Source organism: Poecilia latipinna, unplaced genomic scaffold (assembly GCF_001443285.1).
Source record: "Poecilia latipinna isolate Pla-1442-1.1 unplaced genomic scaffold, P_latipinna-1.0 Scaffold73, whole genome shotgun sequence".
NCBI lineage: Eukaryota > Metazoa > Chordata > Actinopteri > Cyprinodontiformes > Poeciliidae > Poecilia > Poecilia latipinna.
In genome coordinates, this window is record NW_015112689.1 from 314,379 (window position 1) to 332,218 (window position 17,840).

General features: G+C 42.9%; 2 protein-coding genes across 4 annotated transcripts in view; one reads left to right on the forward strand and one right to left on the reverse strand.

The window, feature by feature from the left end:
• ptgr2 (prostaglandin reductase 2) overlaps window positions 1-6,811 on the reverse strand; it is a 10,423-nt gene extending 3,612 nt beyond the window's left edge. Inside the window, exons 1-10 of the mRNA XM_015016544.1 lie at window positions 6,612-6,811; window positions 5,577-5,785; window positions 5,365-5,433; window positions 5,140-5,258; window positions 4,875-5,066; window positions 3,894-4,064; window positions 2,951-3,160; window positions 2,669-2,878; window positions 2,551-2,590; window positions 33-2,472 (exon numbers count right to left, since the gene is read on the reverse strand). Of these exons, the coding sequence (XP_014872030.1) occupies window positions 2,408-2,472; window positions 2,551-2,590; window positions 2,669-2,878; window positions 2,951-3,160; window positions 3,894-4,064; window positions 4,875-5,066; window positions 5,140-5,258; window positions 5,365-5,401 (1,044 nt within the window). The 5' untranslated portion in view covers window positions 5,402-5,433; window positions 5,577-5,785; window positions 6,612-6,811 and the 3' untranslated portion in view covers window positions 33-2,407. The remainder of the gene's footprint in view (window positions 1-32; window positions 2,473-2,550; window positions 2,591-2,668; window positions 2,879-2,950; window positions 3,161-3,893; window positions 4,065-4,874; window positions 5,067-5,139; window positions 5,259-5,364; window positions 5,434-5,576; window positions 5,786-6,611) is intronic.
• A 93-nt stretch (window positions 6,812-6,904) lies between these two features.
• The window catches only part of mideasb (mitotic deacetylase associated SANT domain protein b), a 33,933-nt gene continuing 22,997 nt past the window's right edge, over window positions 6,905-17,840 (forward strand). The window contains exons 1-2 of one of the 3 annotated variants that reach the window (XM_015016498.1): window positions 6,905-7,317; window positions 14,484-16,090. In XM_015016498.1, coding sequence (XP_014871984.1) covers window positions 14,708-16,090 — 1,383 coding nt within the window. In that variant the 5' untranslated portion in view covers window positions 6,905-7,317; window positions 14,484-14,707. Of the gene's footprint in view, window positions 7,318-8,294; window positions 13,006-14,483; window positions 16,091-17,840 lie in introns of those variants that run through there. The other 2 variants (XM_015016492.1, XM_015016484.1) reach the window with 2 other exon arrangements.

The window sequence follows — 17,840 nt, forward strand, 5'->3', positions numbered from 1 at the left end:
GAAATGTGCTGAAGCTTGAAGGGTGTGTGTACCTTTTGCAAGACAGTGTGTCTAGTTTTATCCATAAGAGGAATATTCCAACTTCTACTGTGGTTGACAGTATACTGTATTCTGCTGTGGTTCAAGATGGCTCATTTACTTGAGATTTAGCACTTTTTGGATATGTTGCCTTGGCCAAAACGCCACTTCACCACTGCCAAAGGATGAGTAAGAAAGTTTTTTTTTTCTTTTTTCCCCCCCATCTCTTTTTTTATGTTCTCCTCCAAAGCTCGGTTTTGTTGATGGACGAAGGCTGGAGTTGCCAAACTGCTCCCAATGTTTACCTTGGAACACAAATCAGACAGGAAGTAGAAGTACAGCACTTTAAAAAAAAAATATATATATATATATATGTATATATATTTATATATTGCTCCACTGGAACCTGTGAGTGATAAAAGCAACCGAGACTTTCATATTCTTCGTTCAGTCCACACAGAAATCCAGTAAATCAAATCGGCATTTGGACTGTGCGAAGGTAAGTTGACAATTTTAGCTGTAAACCAAGTTAACTTTAGGTGCAAACGACTGCCAGTGATGTTCACATTTACACCAGTTTTCTCCGAAACCCTGAACCCGACTTGGATTTTTGTTTCTACTCTCAGAAAGCAGCCGTTTGTTTCTCAGGAATGTGAACGCTTCAACAACACGCTGGTTCCAGAAGTTTATTTTGTTTGTTTGTTTGGTTTCGTTTTTTATACTCCAAAAGAGTTCAGTGAACAAAAACCCAACATGAAGCAATCCAGATGTGTTTTGGATTAGCAAAGAAACTTAGATGAATGTGTTAAACGTGTGATGAAATGAGATCAACCACTATTTTATGCTGTTTTTATTTATTCATTTTGATTGTACTGTGTGATTTTTACTTTGGGGAAAAAAAAGTGTTTCCTTGTGTTGTTGATTTACTCTGAAAACGGGGTATACGGTACTTCAGCTCCCTCCGGCCCCCGAACCTTGGGTTTGGCTCGGAAAGCATTCCTCGTGTGTGAAAACCTCTTTCGTCCACGTTGTCGAGAATGTGTGCGAAAGCACGGAAAACCTGTTTGTTGCACTGTCGTTCACGCCTCTCTACTTGTAATTGCTGATGTAAAAACGTCACGTAGGCACGCCTGTTGGTTCAAATCTCCACGTAGGGGAAAACATTCAGTCGCATCCTTGATCGGATAGGAAACATTAAGACACTTTATTGCTGAAACGGCTGCCAGACACTTGGAAAATAATTTAATGGTGCAGTTCTTTCCTCTACAGCGACATAAATATACATTTATCTTCTCTTCATTCATTTACGGGAGCCGTTTTCTCCTGCAATCCACCATGCCGTTCCATCATCTGTCCACGTGGTGGCAGTGTTGAGATAAATTTGGATCACTACAAACACCTAATGCATGATATTTTTCCTTCTCCTCAAAAAAAGTGTCTCCACGGCCAACCGTGGAGACGCTATAAATTCGGTTCGGTTTGGAATGCACACCGACCGGACTCGGTGAGGAAACGTTGGCATGGACTCTACCACCTGTGCATCAACGCAGAGGGTGGACATACGTGCTGGTGTTTGTGTGACCTCCTACCGCAACCCCTCCCCTGTGTCGGAGCACTGATGCTTTGTGAATGAATGAATGGTAATTTTACACCTGCCACATATTTTTCTTGTGACAACTCGATTTAGAACCGCGATAACTATATTTTATTATTGGTTTATAGTGTTGTGGAATAAAGAAATGTGCATTACGGTATCGTTTGTGTCGTGCGTCCAATGTTTCTATTTAGACTGAACGGATCGCAATAAGATAGAGGCACGTAATCGATGGATCAGTATCTGATATCAGTGCCTTTCAAGAATTTAAATGGTAGTCGCCTGCTAACGGAGAACAAAGATCACTATTTTGGTTTAATAGTGCTTTAACTATTTCTTTTTGCACAATTTCTCAAGGTCACAGGATCCAATCGGAGCCAGAAGTGGTTCTTTGAGCCTTCCTCAAAATGTCTAATATAGTTATAACATGTAAATACATATGAATGTTGATTTTAGCAGTTTTACATGCAATAATTGTGTTGAATTTCCAATATTTTTGTGTTCTATTTTTCTTGTGAGTAAGTTGAAAAATTAGTGCAATTTTTATTTATTTATTTCACAGTAGTTGCTGGATTGTCACTGATTTGACCCACATTTGTTAATTGGCTCCAGGTTACTCCAAGGCTCAGAAATTGCATTATGTTTTATGTTTTCAGAATACAGGCAGAAAATAAGTAAATATATTTTCTTGTTGCAAACTTAAAAGACTTCAGTAGGCTAGTGTTACAGTAATGCAGGTGATAAAAAGGCAACAGTGGACGTGGATTACAAGCTCGATCCAGATGGAATCTTTTCTCAGTCGGATATTTTTACTATTTGCTTGCCGATGTTTCCGCCTTTCATCATGGAGCAAAAAGCAACTGCAAGAAAAAGAAGAAGAAAAAAATGCTGAAACTCCAACTAAAAGTTACGACTGAATATATTTTTAACTTGCATACCTCCCATGTTTTCTATACCGTTCACCACCGTTTCCAACACCTGCAAAGAGGAAACAAAATAACCCCGCGTGTCAACCGAGAAGGGAGCGCATTCCGACGGAGACGTCGTCTTTCGTACCTTGATTTGAGACGACTTTACTAACTGGCTGAGCTCAAAGAGGGCAGCTTCTGCTTTACTCATGTAGCTGAGCACCATGAATCTCTCCCGGGCGATGTTCCGACGTTGCAGGATTTCTTGCGTCTTGTCGCTCAGAGGGGGAGGATACGGCACATCCTTGTTGTACTGCGAGATCTGCCCGCAGAGGATCACGTGTCCTCCTTCGTTCATCTGCGGGCGAAGAGGCAGAAGGCTCGGTGAAGGCCGCGAGGCACGCCCGGCCCTAAAAGACGCACACCTTACCTGCTCTATGATGGTGTCGCTGACGACGCCTCCCACGTTGTCGAAGTAGACGTCGACGCCAGCGGGACAGGTCTCCTTGAGCCGTGCCGAGACGTCGCTGCTGCGATAGTTGATGGCTGCGGAGAAGCCTAGGTCTTCCACCAAAGCTTTGCACTTCTCGTCCGAACCGCAAATCCCAACCACCTTCGCACATCCATCCAGCCGGCCGATCTGGGAGATGTACATTAGTACAAAGTAAGCCCTAATATCTTACTTAGGGCTGCAACTGACGATTGTTTTAGTAATAAATTATTCTGACGATTAATCTGCTTTGTTTTTTTTTTAATTGACACATTCTGCAGATTTTTCATTTAACGACTTATACATTAGAAATACGTTAAAAGATGCAAATCAATTTCTTAATAAAAAAAAGCATTTCATTGCCTGAAATGCAATAACGGCATTGCTTAAGTCAACACCTGATCATTTGTACCAAAGGATGCATCCGCAGGTAAAAAAGAAAAAAATATTTCAAACATCAACATGTGAACGGACCCGCCCTTTCTGCTTTGTTTGACTTATGTTTTGGATTAACAGACTAATAACTGAATAGCAAAAGGTGTTTCATTGTAATTTTCTTTCTTCTTTAAAGAATTAGTTCAGAGTGAAACAAAAAAAAACTGCTCCTTGTGGCATTTTTGATGGAACAGACATTTAAAGTATACTTTATATTCAAGTTTTGTCTTGATTACAGCTCTTGAGTGTGGTTCTTTCAGCATATCTGTATATTCCAGTTAACGATTAATCGATTACTAAATTAGTTGGCGATTATTACAGAAACTGGTTAATCACGATTAATCGTTTCAGCCCTATTTTTACTTCCTACTCTGCTATGTGAACATCTCAAGTAACCAGATGAGTCGAAGCCTTAGTGGACCCAAAATCTAAAAGTTTGTGTGTGTACCTGTCCAGCTAGGGAGCCACAGGCGCCGGCTGCACCGCTGACCACCATCGTCTGATTGGCCCCTTTGGTCACGTGGCCCTTCTCCCTGACCCCTAACAGCGCGGTGAGTCCCGTCATACCAACTGCTCCCAAAAAATAGGAAAGATGGCCGTCAACCATCTGTGAATCAACCTGTAAAAGGTATGGGATCCTCATGAACTGCGTATTGTACAAATGAATTTTATGGGTCGACTGACGCAATGTAGTGGCTAATTTTGAAGAGGAAAGAAACTGATGATTTTTTTTTTCAAATAAAAATAACATAAGGTTGTATTTTTAGACAGGTTTGACAAGAACAAAAAAAACATTTTTTACCGTTACAGCAACAAACTAAAATGCGATATACCCCCCTGGTTCAACATGGTGGAAGGAGCATCATGATTTGAGTATGCTTTACTGCAGTGGTAACAGAGAAGCTGCATAGTTGATAGAAAGATAAATGGAGCAACATACAGGGTAATGCTGGGGAGAAAAAACCCTGATAGAAAATACAAATATACAACCAGAGCTAAAATGATCTAAAAATTTGTCACGTTTTAGAATGGCCTAGTCAAAGTTCAGATGTAAAATCTGTCCCAAGACTTGAGAATATCTGTTCACAGACACTTTTCCACCCAATCCACAACTTCAGTCTATGCAAGAAGCCAGTAGACATTCCCAGAAGTCTACAAAGATCGACTCGAGCTGACTCATTGCAAATTAGCATCTTTCAGATTCTTTTGCTTGTTTTGTACTTTCCTTTTTGATGTCATTTGCCTCCCTCTTCACAATTACATTTTGCATTGTGTAGGTCCATCACAGATAACCCTTAGAACTATAAAGAGATCCTTAGTTAATCGCTTCTGAAAGGCACTGTAACATACAGCTTTTTGCACACGCAACCCAAGATGGAATCAAATCTTCACAACATAAAAACAACAACTTGGGAATAATATGCCATACCTTCTGAAGGCCACCTCCCACCATAACTGCATGGGTCTGCCACGGCCAGTTGAATGAAGTGACGACGTCTCCCTCGGTGAGAGCCCTGCAGCGGCTGCTTTCAACCACGCCAACACCGCCACCGTCCGCGCATTCAGACAGCTTCCATGGAGCCAGGTAATCAGCACCGGTGTCTTCATTCATTCTGCAGCGCTGAAAGAAACACACACCCCATAAATATGGCTAAAGGTTATTAATAATGCTTATTCATGCCTTGCTTCGTCACCATGTAAGGGTCGACTGAGAGGTAAAGCGTCCGAACAAGGACTTGTCCATCTTCCAGGTCGGATGTTAAATGTATCTGTTCCAGGCGGAAATTTTCAGGACTTGGCTCCCCGTTGTTACCTGCACGTGCAAATAAAGCTCCAGTAAAAATAAAAATAATAATAAAAAAAGTTTGCAACATGCATGCAAAACTCTTAATAAGGTCGCTGGTTCTGAAATAACGTACCTGGTCGAGAGTTAAGAACGACTCGCTGCACTTGCATGTTTGTTGCAGCGTTTGCTCGGGTGACCTGACCTGGCAACCCATGAGAAAAGCCAAAGACAGGTCACGGTGTAAGAAAGGGTGTTTGTAGCTGCACATTTTAAAAGAACATCTAAAAAAAATAAAAAAAATAGCTGCTCGTGCAGAAAATTCTTAAAAATCTTTGTTGTACTTACAGGTATGAGTCGATGCTTGTTCGAAGGCTAGCAAAACTGTGAGGAAACAAGGCGCATTCCGTCACAGTCAGCCGGAGGATGACCCGGGTAGAAATGAATACGGAGCAGAGTGCGGAGGGGGACTTTTCCTTTTAGGTTGGAAGTATTATCATATCCGGATCGTATGTCAGCGTGGCAGCCCTATTGTGATTGGCATGCTTAGTTTGGAACTGGGGGAAAAAACTGGTGCAAGTCCATTTATGGTGTATTACTGGCTACATTAAGACTATAACTGCTTATAGCAGTGTCACTAGCAGTGTTCATGTTCAGATGTTGTAATAGTTCGAATATCCTTAAAAATGTTTTACTACAAGCAGCAACTGAAATAAGACTGTTAGTAACCACATACTAACACTATGTAGTTACTAAAATACTGTTAGTATATACTTACTACTTACATTCCACAAGGCGTGATATACAATTTAGGGTTTTCACATTGCTTTTTTAGTAATAATTGTTGACAAAAGAGAAGAGTTGAATTTTTTTTAAATGTCTTAGCTAAAACTAAAATTATGAAATCGTTTAGTGGTTTAGTATAATTTCTAGAGGCAAATAAGACCAACTTATTAAACTATTTTGGAAGCAGATTTCACATAGTTATTCTGCCTTATTCAGAACTGCAGATATTGATTTTTGTCTTGGTACAATTATTGATACAAAAACTTGTGTTTATAATTATTCCTAATTATTTGACTGTAAACTTTAGTGTTTCTTTAATTATGAAAATTAAGTTTTTAAGCGCGCTTGTATTATATTCTAAGGCGAAGGTGCCACTCATAAAATGGCGCACGCACCGTGCTACGTTTCCATGGAAAGACGGAGCCAATACAGTCTGTATCAGCGAAATCTACCCCAGCAATTTCACTTCACTACGTTATCAACTGATTATAAATGATGACATGTAAAGGTCTTGAAATTATATCCTGGTAAACCTGGTGTTTAACACAATTCTGTAGATTTGTTCCCTCTGTTCATTGTTTAAGACGATACTTTTACCTGAGTATATCCACACAACTCAGTTATAGTCACATGGGGTAAGCTCCGCCTGCTGGGCTTGGTTCGCAAATCTTTGCAAAAGACTCGCCGGTTGACAAATGATGCGCACCAGCTGCTGGGAAAGTGTAGTTGAGAACAAACCAAAGATGATTCCCTGCTCCCAGCTTCCGTTTTCGTGAACCTTCTCATTTGTAGACCTTCCGTCCGAGATTTAATATGGATGATTATTTTTTAAAAGAGTAACGACTAATACCACTAAAAACCTATCTTGAAAAATATATAGATTTATATGGGATGGCAAATTTTAATTCACGTTTATGTTAAAGTGCGACATTATTTGACAGAAGCGGTTTACTATCTTGTTACTAGTACGCCTTGACGCGCCGTTGAGCCGTTAAGGAAACCGTGAAGCAAATAGAAACGGTATGCGCCCTCGTAATGAGGTTATATGGTTGGGTTTCATCAGCTCTGCAGCTTCTGAACAGATAAAGACGTTGATTTAATTACACGTTTTGTTGCTATCGAGATACTTTAAATGGAAAAAAAAGTTCTAAACGCGCATGCCGTCTCGCGTTGAGGGCTAGCAAAAAGCTAAATTGGGTCAGTGTGGGGCTGGGATGTGACGCCTTGTGGAAGAATCTGCAGGAAGGCAACCTCAGAAACGGCGAGATGAAGGCTTGAATGCCATGGAGGACCAGAGGATAAAGTAAGTAAGCCTTACTGAAAGGCAGTCTGGGTGCATGGCAGCAAGTGACAGATGTGGTTTTATATGAATCATATGCTGGTTTTGTTGGGTGTTATCCGACAAACTGATCTGAAATCCCCTCTGACAGACTGTGACACAACTCAAAATGCCCCCCAGATTCCCAGGAGTGGCTTTCAACAGCTGGAGTCTGAATAAATAACTTTTAAGCAAATTAAACGCTTGCACCTACTGAGTACAAGTGCAAGGAATATTACACCCCATTTACAGGTAATTTGACTTCCCATTTTATGATTAAAGGTTTCTAAATGTCAGTCAGGAAAGAAAAGAGAATATGTAGCTGTTTTCGTGGTTTTAATTTTTCAAGGTAACAGAAAGCCACAGAAGTCAAATATGTTTGTTTTTCCTAAGACATTTATCTAAACAAACATAGTAAATGGTAGGGCTGTAGTGATACAGTAATCTTACGATACGATACGGTACATGATATTCTGTCCACGATACGATATATATTGCAATATTCATCAAACAATACAATTCAATACACTTGTGATTTTCTGAAAGATTTTAGAGGGACAGAGTGATTTTGATGACATTTTGTGACTGTTATAGAGTTGGATTGAATTAATTTAACAGAAAACTGATTAAAAGCACCAACCTGGCTCTGGTTGGACATGGACACAGACTTAAAGTCGACAGCTGGACAAAAAGAATCAAAGAAGTGGTGAGAAAACATGTTTCTTTTAATTGAAACAGTACAAACTGTAGCTTACATGGATTTATAAAGTAAATAAAGTGCACCAAGCACCCTGCTCTGAATAGTTTGATACCTTTTTAACCTCGACACTAATCACTCTCCCAGTGAAGCAAGCAGTGAGTGAGCAAGATGACAGTTGGATGTTACGATACTTGCGGATGAATATCGATTTTTTTCTAGGAAGGAAAATATCGATATATATCGCGATATCGATATTATCCTACAGCCCTAGTAAATGGCTATATTTTAAAATGATCAAATTGCTCCACCCTTACATCAGTTTTCAATGCAGCAGTGTCATTAGATGTAGTTGGTTCCTAAATGCATTTACTTTCAGTTGCATCTGCAATTATTATTATTAAATCTTTGCTTGTTTTGCTTTTTTTTGTGTGTGGTTTGTGTTTTTTTATTTTTTTGAGAGTCAGAAATTAGACCGGCACATTGCTATCTTGCACATTTCTGTTTTGTGCTTTGTCATTTCCACTGTTACCATGAATTCTGTGTCAGCAGTGTTTATTTTATCTTTATTAATAGGTGTTATGGCTCCCCACCCAGGGCAACCTTGCGCCATGTGGTGGCACTGACACGCCAAAAAAAAAAAAAGAATAAATTATATGTGTATGTATGACATATCTATGGTACTAATTAAATATAGAAGACATCTGTAACGTCTTCTATATTCTTTGACAAGAGCCTGTGGAGGTGATCTTATATATGTCGTTTGTCCCCTTCCAGATAATCTAGTTCCAATGGACTATTTTTGATTTGTTTGCTTTGTGAGGGTCAGGGTCAGATTGTGTGATTGTTTGAGATTACAGACCACTAGATTACAGAAGAAACTGCATTCTCAGCGATAGACTGCAACACGAAACAGACATTCTCATGACAGCAGTGAAATAAAATTCACTGCCGGCATTCATATCCTAAAACATGCCTAAATCATTTAGTCATTTCCGAGGGTAAGTTTTGCAAAGAATTCATTTGATGAGCATATTCCATGCACAATGCTGCAAGGGTCTGGAAGGTTATAGAAAGTAATGCACAAGTCTAATTATATGCGACTGAAGAAGCTTAAAAAGTCCAGACCTATAGCCTTGCACTTGATGAATATCACCACGCTACCTTTTTCTGTAAATGAGCAACAACCAGTTGTAGAGCGTCTCCGCAGTCAACGGAGATTCCCCTCGTATTTTCGTAGTGTAATAATTTGTAATACTGCAGAAAAATGACTAAGAATTAAGAAGTTGTTCTTCTTATTAAATCTGGTTCTGTTTTTCCTTTTTTTTTTTTTTTACACAAAAAATAGTACTTCCTCTGGAGTTTTTCCCCATTCCTGAACACAAGCTTTCTAATTATAGAGGTGGCTAACGGACCAGTATAGTGACACTTATTACAGATTGCAGGTCTTCTATTTTAAACCCTATGCTATTAAGCAGATGCAAATACAGTGCGTTAAAGCCGACAGAACATGTACAAGCTGCGAGCTCTTAAGAAAACAGTGCTATGGTTATTCTGGTTAATGTGTGTGTGCAGAGCACACAATGAGGGCTGTTTGCAGTGGTTTTCTGTTGGAGAAATGGCTGCCGTTTGTACTGCCCGTGACCTCAGCATCTTTAGATAAGGGATCCTCCTTCACCTCCGCACAAAGCCTGTTGTAACCCTGTGCGCTGCAGTCCTCAAATCTGCTAAAAAGATGTAGAGGCAGCATAATGCCTTGGTGAAAACTTGCAAATGATTCAATCTCTACAATTAACATTTTATTACGTTACGTTACATCAAAGTAATTTTACTTACATGGCAGATAAGTGCCTGAATGACCAAGTTTTTCTTTTATAATAAAGAAAAAACTGGGTTTCTGGAAATATTCCCAGTTTTCCGGTCATATTGTGGAGACTTATCCATCGGTTTTCTGAATAAAATCGTTTTTAAAGCTGCAGACGACTTCAGTCGGGTTAATGAGCCCGACTCATTAACCAACTACAAATGGTGATGACTAATAATCAGCTTCTTATGCTAACTTTTGTTGGTTTTTGTTTTAGTTTTTATTTAAGTCAGTGTGTCATAACCAAAATGGTGGTTGTTGGGGATATCGTAGAGCTGTAATATTTAAAGATTCACAGATTTCCGGTTTTGTTGTTGTTGTTTTTATCTTTGCTGCTAGTTCCTTTGCTGCTAGTGTTTTGTTTTTGTTTGGGTTTTTTTTTTTAAGTTAAAGCAGAAAAAAATGTTTGCTTAGTCTCATTTGCCATAACTTCCTGGTAATTACTACTTTAATTCATTGTATCTGTGTACCACCGACGTTTCCCATGCCTTCAGAATGTTTTCTTTATCTGAAAGGTGATTCATTTTCCTCTTGTGGGATAATTCTGAGGAAAAGTAAAAAGGTGAAATCATGCTGAAAGTATTAGGAGTCGCCTTAATATAAAATAAACAGTACTGTTTTCATCCTCCCACATCCCCCAGGCGGATGTAATAGGGATTACCTGCACCGCGCAGGCATTCCAAGAGTTTTTCAACGAGTAAAATAGAAAGTTAGTGAAGGGAAAGATGAATTCCGGTGCGTCTTCCCCCCTCGCCCTCTCCTTCATCCCCGCGGTCCTCCCTCATGTGTTGGAATTTCCCGCATGGACTGAGAGGGATCTTGCTCCGTAAATTACAGCGCCTTCGCGTGTCAGAGGAAGAGCCTTTTATGGGCAGGGAAGTGGGCGGGGCCACGGAGCAGGCGGAGGGCAGAGAGGAGGTGGCAATCACAAGACAACCAGAGAAGCGCAGTCGATGCACGGCAGCAGCAGGCCGCCTCCTTTTTTTTTTTTTTTTTTTTTTTTTAGCCTTTTTGTGCAATCACAGTGCAATAATGTGCAACAAACAGCGGCTGCATTGCGCTTCTGTTCATGCGCATTAGCACGTTTGTGTTTACGCTCCAGCGTCGAATCCCCCTCCGCCCCCTCCTCACCTCTCTCCCATCCCTCCTCACTTGTTTTCTTCTTCTTAGCTGGGGGCACCGAAGAGAAGGGAAGGGGTGGGGGGAGAAAGTCCAAATGCGTGAGGTCAGCAGCGTAGCATGAGTCAACCTCGGGGATGTGTGCAGTCATCATCGCGGGCCTGCCGCTGCTGCCGCCGCCGCTGCTGGCCGCACGAGAGAGCTATCCAGCGCGGCTGAGCAGCTCCTCGCAGTAAGTACCGGGGGAGATCTTCCGTAGAGGCCGTAAAAGTCGATGACTGTGGCGCTGTTGCTGCTGTTGCTGCTGTTGTTGTTATGGCAGACATAGATGTTGTGGTTGACGCTGCATGTTGCTGTGGCCGCAGCTCGCTGACAAAGTTTTGTTTACCTCGGACTGGGGCGCGCGCGCGCTTCGGATCCCGGGGGCTCGTCACCGCCGTCGGGGTTGATTCCTGTGGCAGCTCCGGTAAATACAACCAAAAGGGGCGAACCGCCGGGATAATGCGCAGGAAGAATCGTGACGCGTTAACCTTTTGACAACTTGAATCGATCAGTGGTTATCTCTCCTTTGCTCTTCTGCTGCCATGCTTGTTTCTTTTTCTCTCTCCTTTTTTTTTCCTCTCTTTTTGTCGAACTGGCGGGCATTGTTGGGTCAGTTTGTTGCAGCGGGACACGGCATTAGTGACTGGATAATCCGTTTTCTGCAACAAAGGGCTTCTCGTAAATAGCGCTGAGCTGGCTGGCTGGCTGGCCGGCCTCAGAAAGTGATGTGGAGGGAATGGAAAGCGGTGGTGGTGGGGGGGGAGAAGAGTCCTGAGCTCCTTCCTTCGCAGGCCGCGCTGGTAGTTTTAAATTAGCAAATGGCGATGGATTAGGGCACTTGACATTTCTTTTAAGCCAATTTGCCGCGTTATGTGCTAAAGCCTCGGCTTGTGTAAGGGCTGCACTTGTGATGCGTCATGGTGATCCTTCACCTCAGATGGAGTGTGCTGCTTGCTTAATAACCCGCGCCGCTACCCTGTAATCAGCAGGTTCTGCAAGAATAAATAGGGCTATTGACGACGAGCACCTTCTCCAAAGGGAGGATGCATCCTGGGGTTTGACAGCATGTCAGTGCCATCACATGGTTGCTGCACACATGCTGTTTGTTGGCCACACAGCGTGGTCTTTGGTTTTCCTCTGTCAGTGCCTCCTCTAGCCCCCCCCCCCTCCCCTTTTCAGCCAGTGCAGGATCTGAACAGCTGCAGATGTCTATTTTAAGGCTTTCTCCAGGGCACCGGAGTAAAGGGTGACTATTGTCAGCCACTTCCTAAATGATATGAAATGCTATATTTTTTTGAGATTTCAGGATTCATTTGTGCCACCGTGCTATCAATTCTGACAAATTATTATAATTCAGAAAGTAGCCTGCATGCTTTCTCTTTCTCTCTCTCCTCTTTAGATTATTGACTTCAGCACTTGAACGGTTTCTACTTTGCGCACAGATGGAACAATTATAATTTGACACACTGCGCCGTGCCAGAATCTGCTCCGAAACCCGGCCATTATGTAATATACTATCGGCCCGGGTTGCCACGGTAATTGTCAAGATGTGCTGTAAGTTACACAGATGCCCGCAAGGACGTCTTGACTTTTTCGTCCTCACCGCCCCTCTCCCCCACTGTCTTTGCACTGTGACTCATGTGTGCTCACTTTCTGCTGCCCTTCCTATTTGAGGCTGCAGCCGTAGTTCAGAGGGCACAGTCTCCCTTTTCATTTTCACCTCTGAGTCACACGTTGTAAAAAAAAGAAAACGCGTCTTTTTTTCTTTCACATTCAGCTTTGCTTTGGCGGGAAAACGAGCGCTTTCTTTTCTGCTGCGTGTCTCGCAAAGCTGTTAGGAGTTTGATAAGGGCATCAGAGCTCCAAGCGTGCCAGTCGATGATGAACTTCGCCTCCGAGTGTTTGCGCGAAACAGCCCGACATAAACGCAGTGCGAGTGCGTTGATAACTGGTAATGACACTTTTGGTAACTATTGATTGAGCTGTATCTGCCATCTGCTTTCCTTTTGTTTCTGCAAGTCAAAACAAATTAATGCAGGACTGTAAAGACGCACGATTTTCACAGTTCTTTCCCAAGTTAATCTGAAAACTGTGGTGTGCATTTGTAGTCGGACTTTCTGGGTCAGTAGAACCACCTACAGCTGCAGGTATGTGTGCAGCTTTTGCACATTTTGCTCCTTCTCTAGCTCTCTCACATTAGAGGGAGAACATGTATGATTTATTTTAATTTTTTTCATGTTTTAACAATAGATTCGGGCCTGATCTTTGACCAGCCAGTGCAACACGTGGACATGTTTTAATCAAAAGTCAAGCTGCACTCCGTCGGAGCTTTGGGTATTTCGGGTCATTGACCTCCTGGAAGGTTAACCTTCACTTAAATATTATTTTTGCCTGGGTTGTTATGTATTTAGCTTTATTGATCTTCCCATGAACTCTGACCAGCAAGGCACCGCCAGAGCATGATGCTGCCACCGTGTCTCACTGTTGGCCTGCCTCTTTCTTTCTGCCACCCTATTACAGATGTCATATTTGAAGAGCGTCATATTATTGCTGTCATGCTGACTTTAACTTTAGCTCACCTGTATGGTGTGCCTCTACCTGATGCACTAATATACTGAAGATTTTTCAGTTTAAATGACACAATTAATAATTTGCAGATGTTTTTAAGTGTTAGTATTGGCTCGTAGGTGAATGAATACAAACGTACACCCTCCTTTTTTTAGATTTCATTAAACCATTGTTTCATCTACTTCACATTTTTGCACCAGGGCTTGACATTTATCACATCCAAAACCCCTGCAAGTGTCCGTCTTTTCAGCATTGTTAGCTTTACTATCTTTTTCTCCTGTTTGTTTAATGAAAGTATCAATGCGTCTTAATTCATCTGAAAATATGATTAAATGCAGTTACTGTGAGGAGTTTAGTGATAAAAATCACATGTCTTTATGTGACTGGTGTCCTAAAGAAGCGCCTTATAAATGGGTAGGTTTTCTTAGATTGCTGTGTCATGCCATCACAGCCATGCAGTTACCTAAAAATGAAGCAATAAATGGCTCTTATCGTCACTTTTATCGTGTGTCACAGTAACGCCACAAAGCATTGTGATAAAACTTTAATACCATGTCACGCACCCATGTAAATTTGCTCAATTGAGCATTAATCCGTCACAACAAATCCCCCTTCCTCCTGCAAAATACATTGAACATGTTGTTTGTTGCATGACAATGTGAGCCAGCATGTAAACCTGCCCCTCCCTTGTGCTATTCTCCCACTTGGTACCTTTTAAAAGGAGATCTGTTGCTGAAAAAGCAAACAGCAGGTTTTTACGTGGCTGATGCTAATGAGACCCCCAACCCCCCGCACCCCCGAGGGTCCCTTTTTTGGTCTGATTGTTTAACCCATGACCTCTGTCTCATTTTCTCTATGCAGGGTGTCGCCCATGAATGAGAAAAACACAGAGACGTCTTCAGATCTTTTCACCCCCGACTGGAGATTGTGAAGAACTTCAGAGGGCTTTTTTTTTCTTTCTTTTTTTTAACACTGAATAATACAGAAGACTGTTTTTTTGTTTGTTTTGTTTTGTTTTGTTTTTTAAGTCAAAAGAACATTCTGCATAAGCCTGGCTTGGAGTGGTTCCCTGCTTCGGCCCATTCATGCTCGTCATGAGCGTACCTGCCCAGCAGAAACCCAGCGCCAAGAGAACGGGCAAACGCATCACGTTCTTTGGCGACCAACCAGGAGACCCGATGAAGGAGACGTCGCAGCATCCCGACGGAGCGTACTTCGGTGCCACCGCCGCCTCGGAGTCCGGACAAAGCGAGGCGGCGAGTACGGTGACCTCCAACCCAGAGGCTCCTCACATGTACTTCAACTCTGTGATCTTCAGCCCGGATAAGGGTGACCAGAACAGGGGCCACTATCAGCAGACGGTGCCGATGAAGTGGGCTCACCCGGAGCCCGGTCAGCAGCAGCAACACAGAGCTGCCTCTTGGACTGCCATGCCTAACTGGGCGCCGGGTTTTCCGAATCTCACAAGGACCCAGAATGCATTCGCAAAGGCGATGCACGAGACTCCCCCCAGCTTGCAGCTGCATCAGCAGCCGACCAACGCTGTGAAGTCTCGAGCTCTGGAGTGGGAGCAGCAGCAGCAGACATCCCAAATCTTTCAGGAGACGTTGAAACCAGGGGCGCTGAACGCCCAGCAGCAGAGCGCCCCTCACCCCGGAGGAAGCTCCGTCTTGCAGTCCTTCCAGCTGGCCTTTGGTCAGCCCAAACAGCACCTGCCCGCTTATTACCAGACCTTCCAAGGGAGCCGGAACACACTACCGAACCCGCCGAACTACTCGAATTCGAAACAGTCTTCGCTGCATCTTCAGCAGCTGCAGAATCAAGAGCAAATGCAACGGCAGCAGCAGCAGCATGTCATCCAGCAGCAAATTCAACAGCATCAGCAGATCATCCGGCATCCGCATGTCAAGTTACAGCAGCAGCAGCAGTTACACCATGAGCAGCAACAACAGCAACAAAAGATGCAACAACAGCGGCAACAGCTCCAGATTCAGCAGCAAATGCAACATCAGCAGTCGCAACAACAAAACCCCCATGTGCTAGACTGTTTCTCTGCGGCACAAAACGCACACCCGCACCCGCAGCCCGTGGTTGTGCATTCGCAGGAGTCCACCGCTCCGGCTCCGCCGAAGATCCAGGAGCCGCTGATCCAGGACATCACGCCGGAACCCCAGCAACAGCCGTCCGATCCCCTGCAGGCCCCCCCGCCGCCCGAGCCGTCGTCGCAATCGCAGGCACAGCTCCGCAGATCGCGCCGGCTGTCCAAGGAAGGCGGGGCGCCGTCTGACAACCCTTTCCTTTGCGGGCCCTCGGACCAGTCGGGCCTGGAGAACGGGGCCCGGGACATCCAGGCGGCGCCCACGGGGGTCATCCAGAGCACCCGCAGGAAGCGCCGGGTGTCCCAGGAGGTCAACCTGGAGATGCTCGCTCAAGAGGCTTCAGAAAGAAAGTCTCCTTCACTATGCAAGGTAAGGAAACTGTTTTATTGTTGACTTAAGGAATATGCTTGTTCTTGTTTGCTTGTTCATGTATTCAATGTAGTTCAGTTTATTTATATTGCGCCAATTCCCAACAATGTCATCTCGAGTCACTTTACCAAAGAAAAAGATCATTTTAATTCAATTACACATACCTTCCAATTGATCCTAGTTATCAGACAGCATGGTAAGCTCAGTTAGTTATTCAAAGTAGTTCAAAAGGTTTCTATGTAAGGATATTCCTCAGCTGTGTTCTGTTCACAGAGACAGGGCCGGATTTACAAGGCTGTAGACCGCTGGGCTGTAGTCTGTGTTGGTGCCCTATCCACCACAGAAAAATTATTCTATCAATTGTTGAGAATAAATAATTCTGTGTTTTCCTTCTATCTCTTTTAGCTAGTTGGAAAGCCAAAGCTAAAGGAAGTGACATGTTAGGAAATGCAAATGAAAGCTAGGGTTACAGGATATGACACACTAGGGCGTAGCTTAGACAGAGGCTAACAAAGGAAGTTACCAAGTGTTGCTTGTTGTCATTTTGTCCTGCTAACTCGCATGACCAGCAATGGACCAGCTGTATTTTGGTTTTATTAATCATGGAGAACGGATAAATCTTCACACAATACAAACCTTTAGCAATGTAGAAATGTTATTAAAGGGTTAATAGAGGCCCAATACCTCTCCCTGAGGCCGGGTTTCAGAAAGAGCAGGTGTTTTTGAAGCAACAGAGACACAACTTCAGGGCATTAAATTACAAAGTTTAGTTTCTTTTTAGTCACATGCAGCATTTTTAAAACAACTGAAGGTAACATAGTTACTTCATAGTGCAATTGAACAGCATGATGTGTTTGAAAAACACAATAATATTGTATTAATAACAATATCATTATATATCGTTATTTATACAACTCTTCTGATTCTGGTTTGTGAGCTTTATATAAAGTATCAAAACATGTATTTGTTGAAAAAAGAAAAAAAAAAACAGAAACATTTTTGGGCACCCCCCAAAAAGATGGAGACCTGGGCTTCTGCCAGTTTTAAAACCTTGCCCAGCACAGAGCTTATTTTCTTTTACAGAAGAATATCAAATACGCTGAACTGTCCCCACCTCTGCGACTGCACCGCAGTTTGGAGCTCAAACCCTTTACAGCTAAAAAATCTGTTCTTCCAGCACCGTCCACGGATATAATTGCGTTGGGACTTAAATTCCCTCAACAGGAGTGTAAAATAGAGCAAGCGGCATGACACGGCCGCCAGCAAAAAGTGTGCCAAAGCTCGTCGTTTGTGATTACCGTGTGGCTGGAAAAGCCTTTGGGTGTAAATCAGCACCCAGCGACATGTGCGCCACAAAGCGAGCTGCTCAGCTCGGCCTTATGGGTAAAAAAAAAAATCTGGGCTGCGGAGTTTATTCATTCGTTATGGGACGCTTTTGGGTGTAACGTTTCAGGCATTTTTTTTTGTTTGTTTTGTTTTAACTATATATGAGGTTGAATAACGAGAAACCCCCAAAACGCATGAGCTCATAAACTCCTCTTTGTTTATGCGCTGAGAATCTCGATTGTGCAACAAGTCGTGTTGCCAAACAGCAGAGTGTGTTTGTAGTGCCCTGAATTCACCTCATAAGTCGCTGATCATGCAGCCTGTGTGTTTGGTTACATGCCTGCACACCTCCCCCCCTTTAAAAAAAAAAAAAAAAAAAAAAAACCCAACCCCTCCGGTTTCTGTCGCCCCCCCCCCCCTCCCC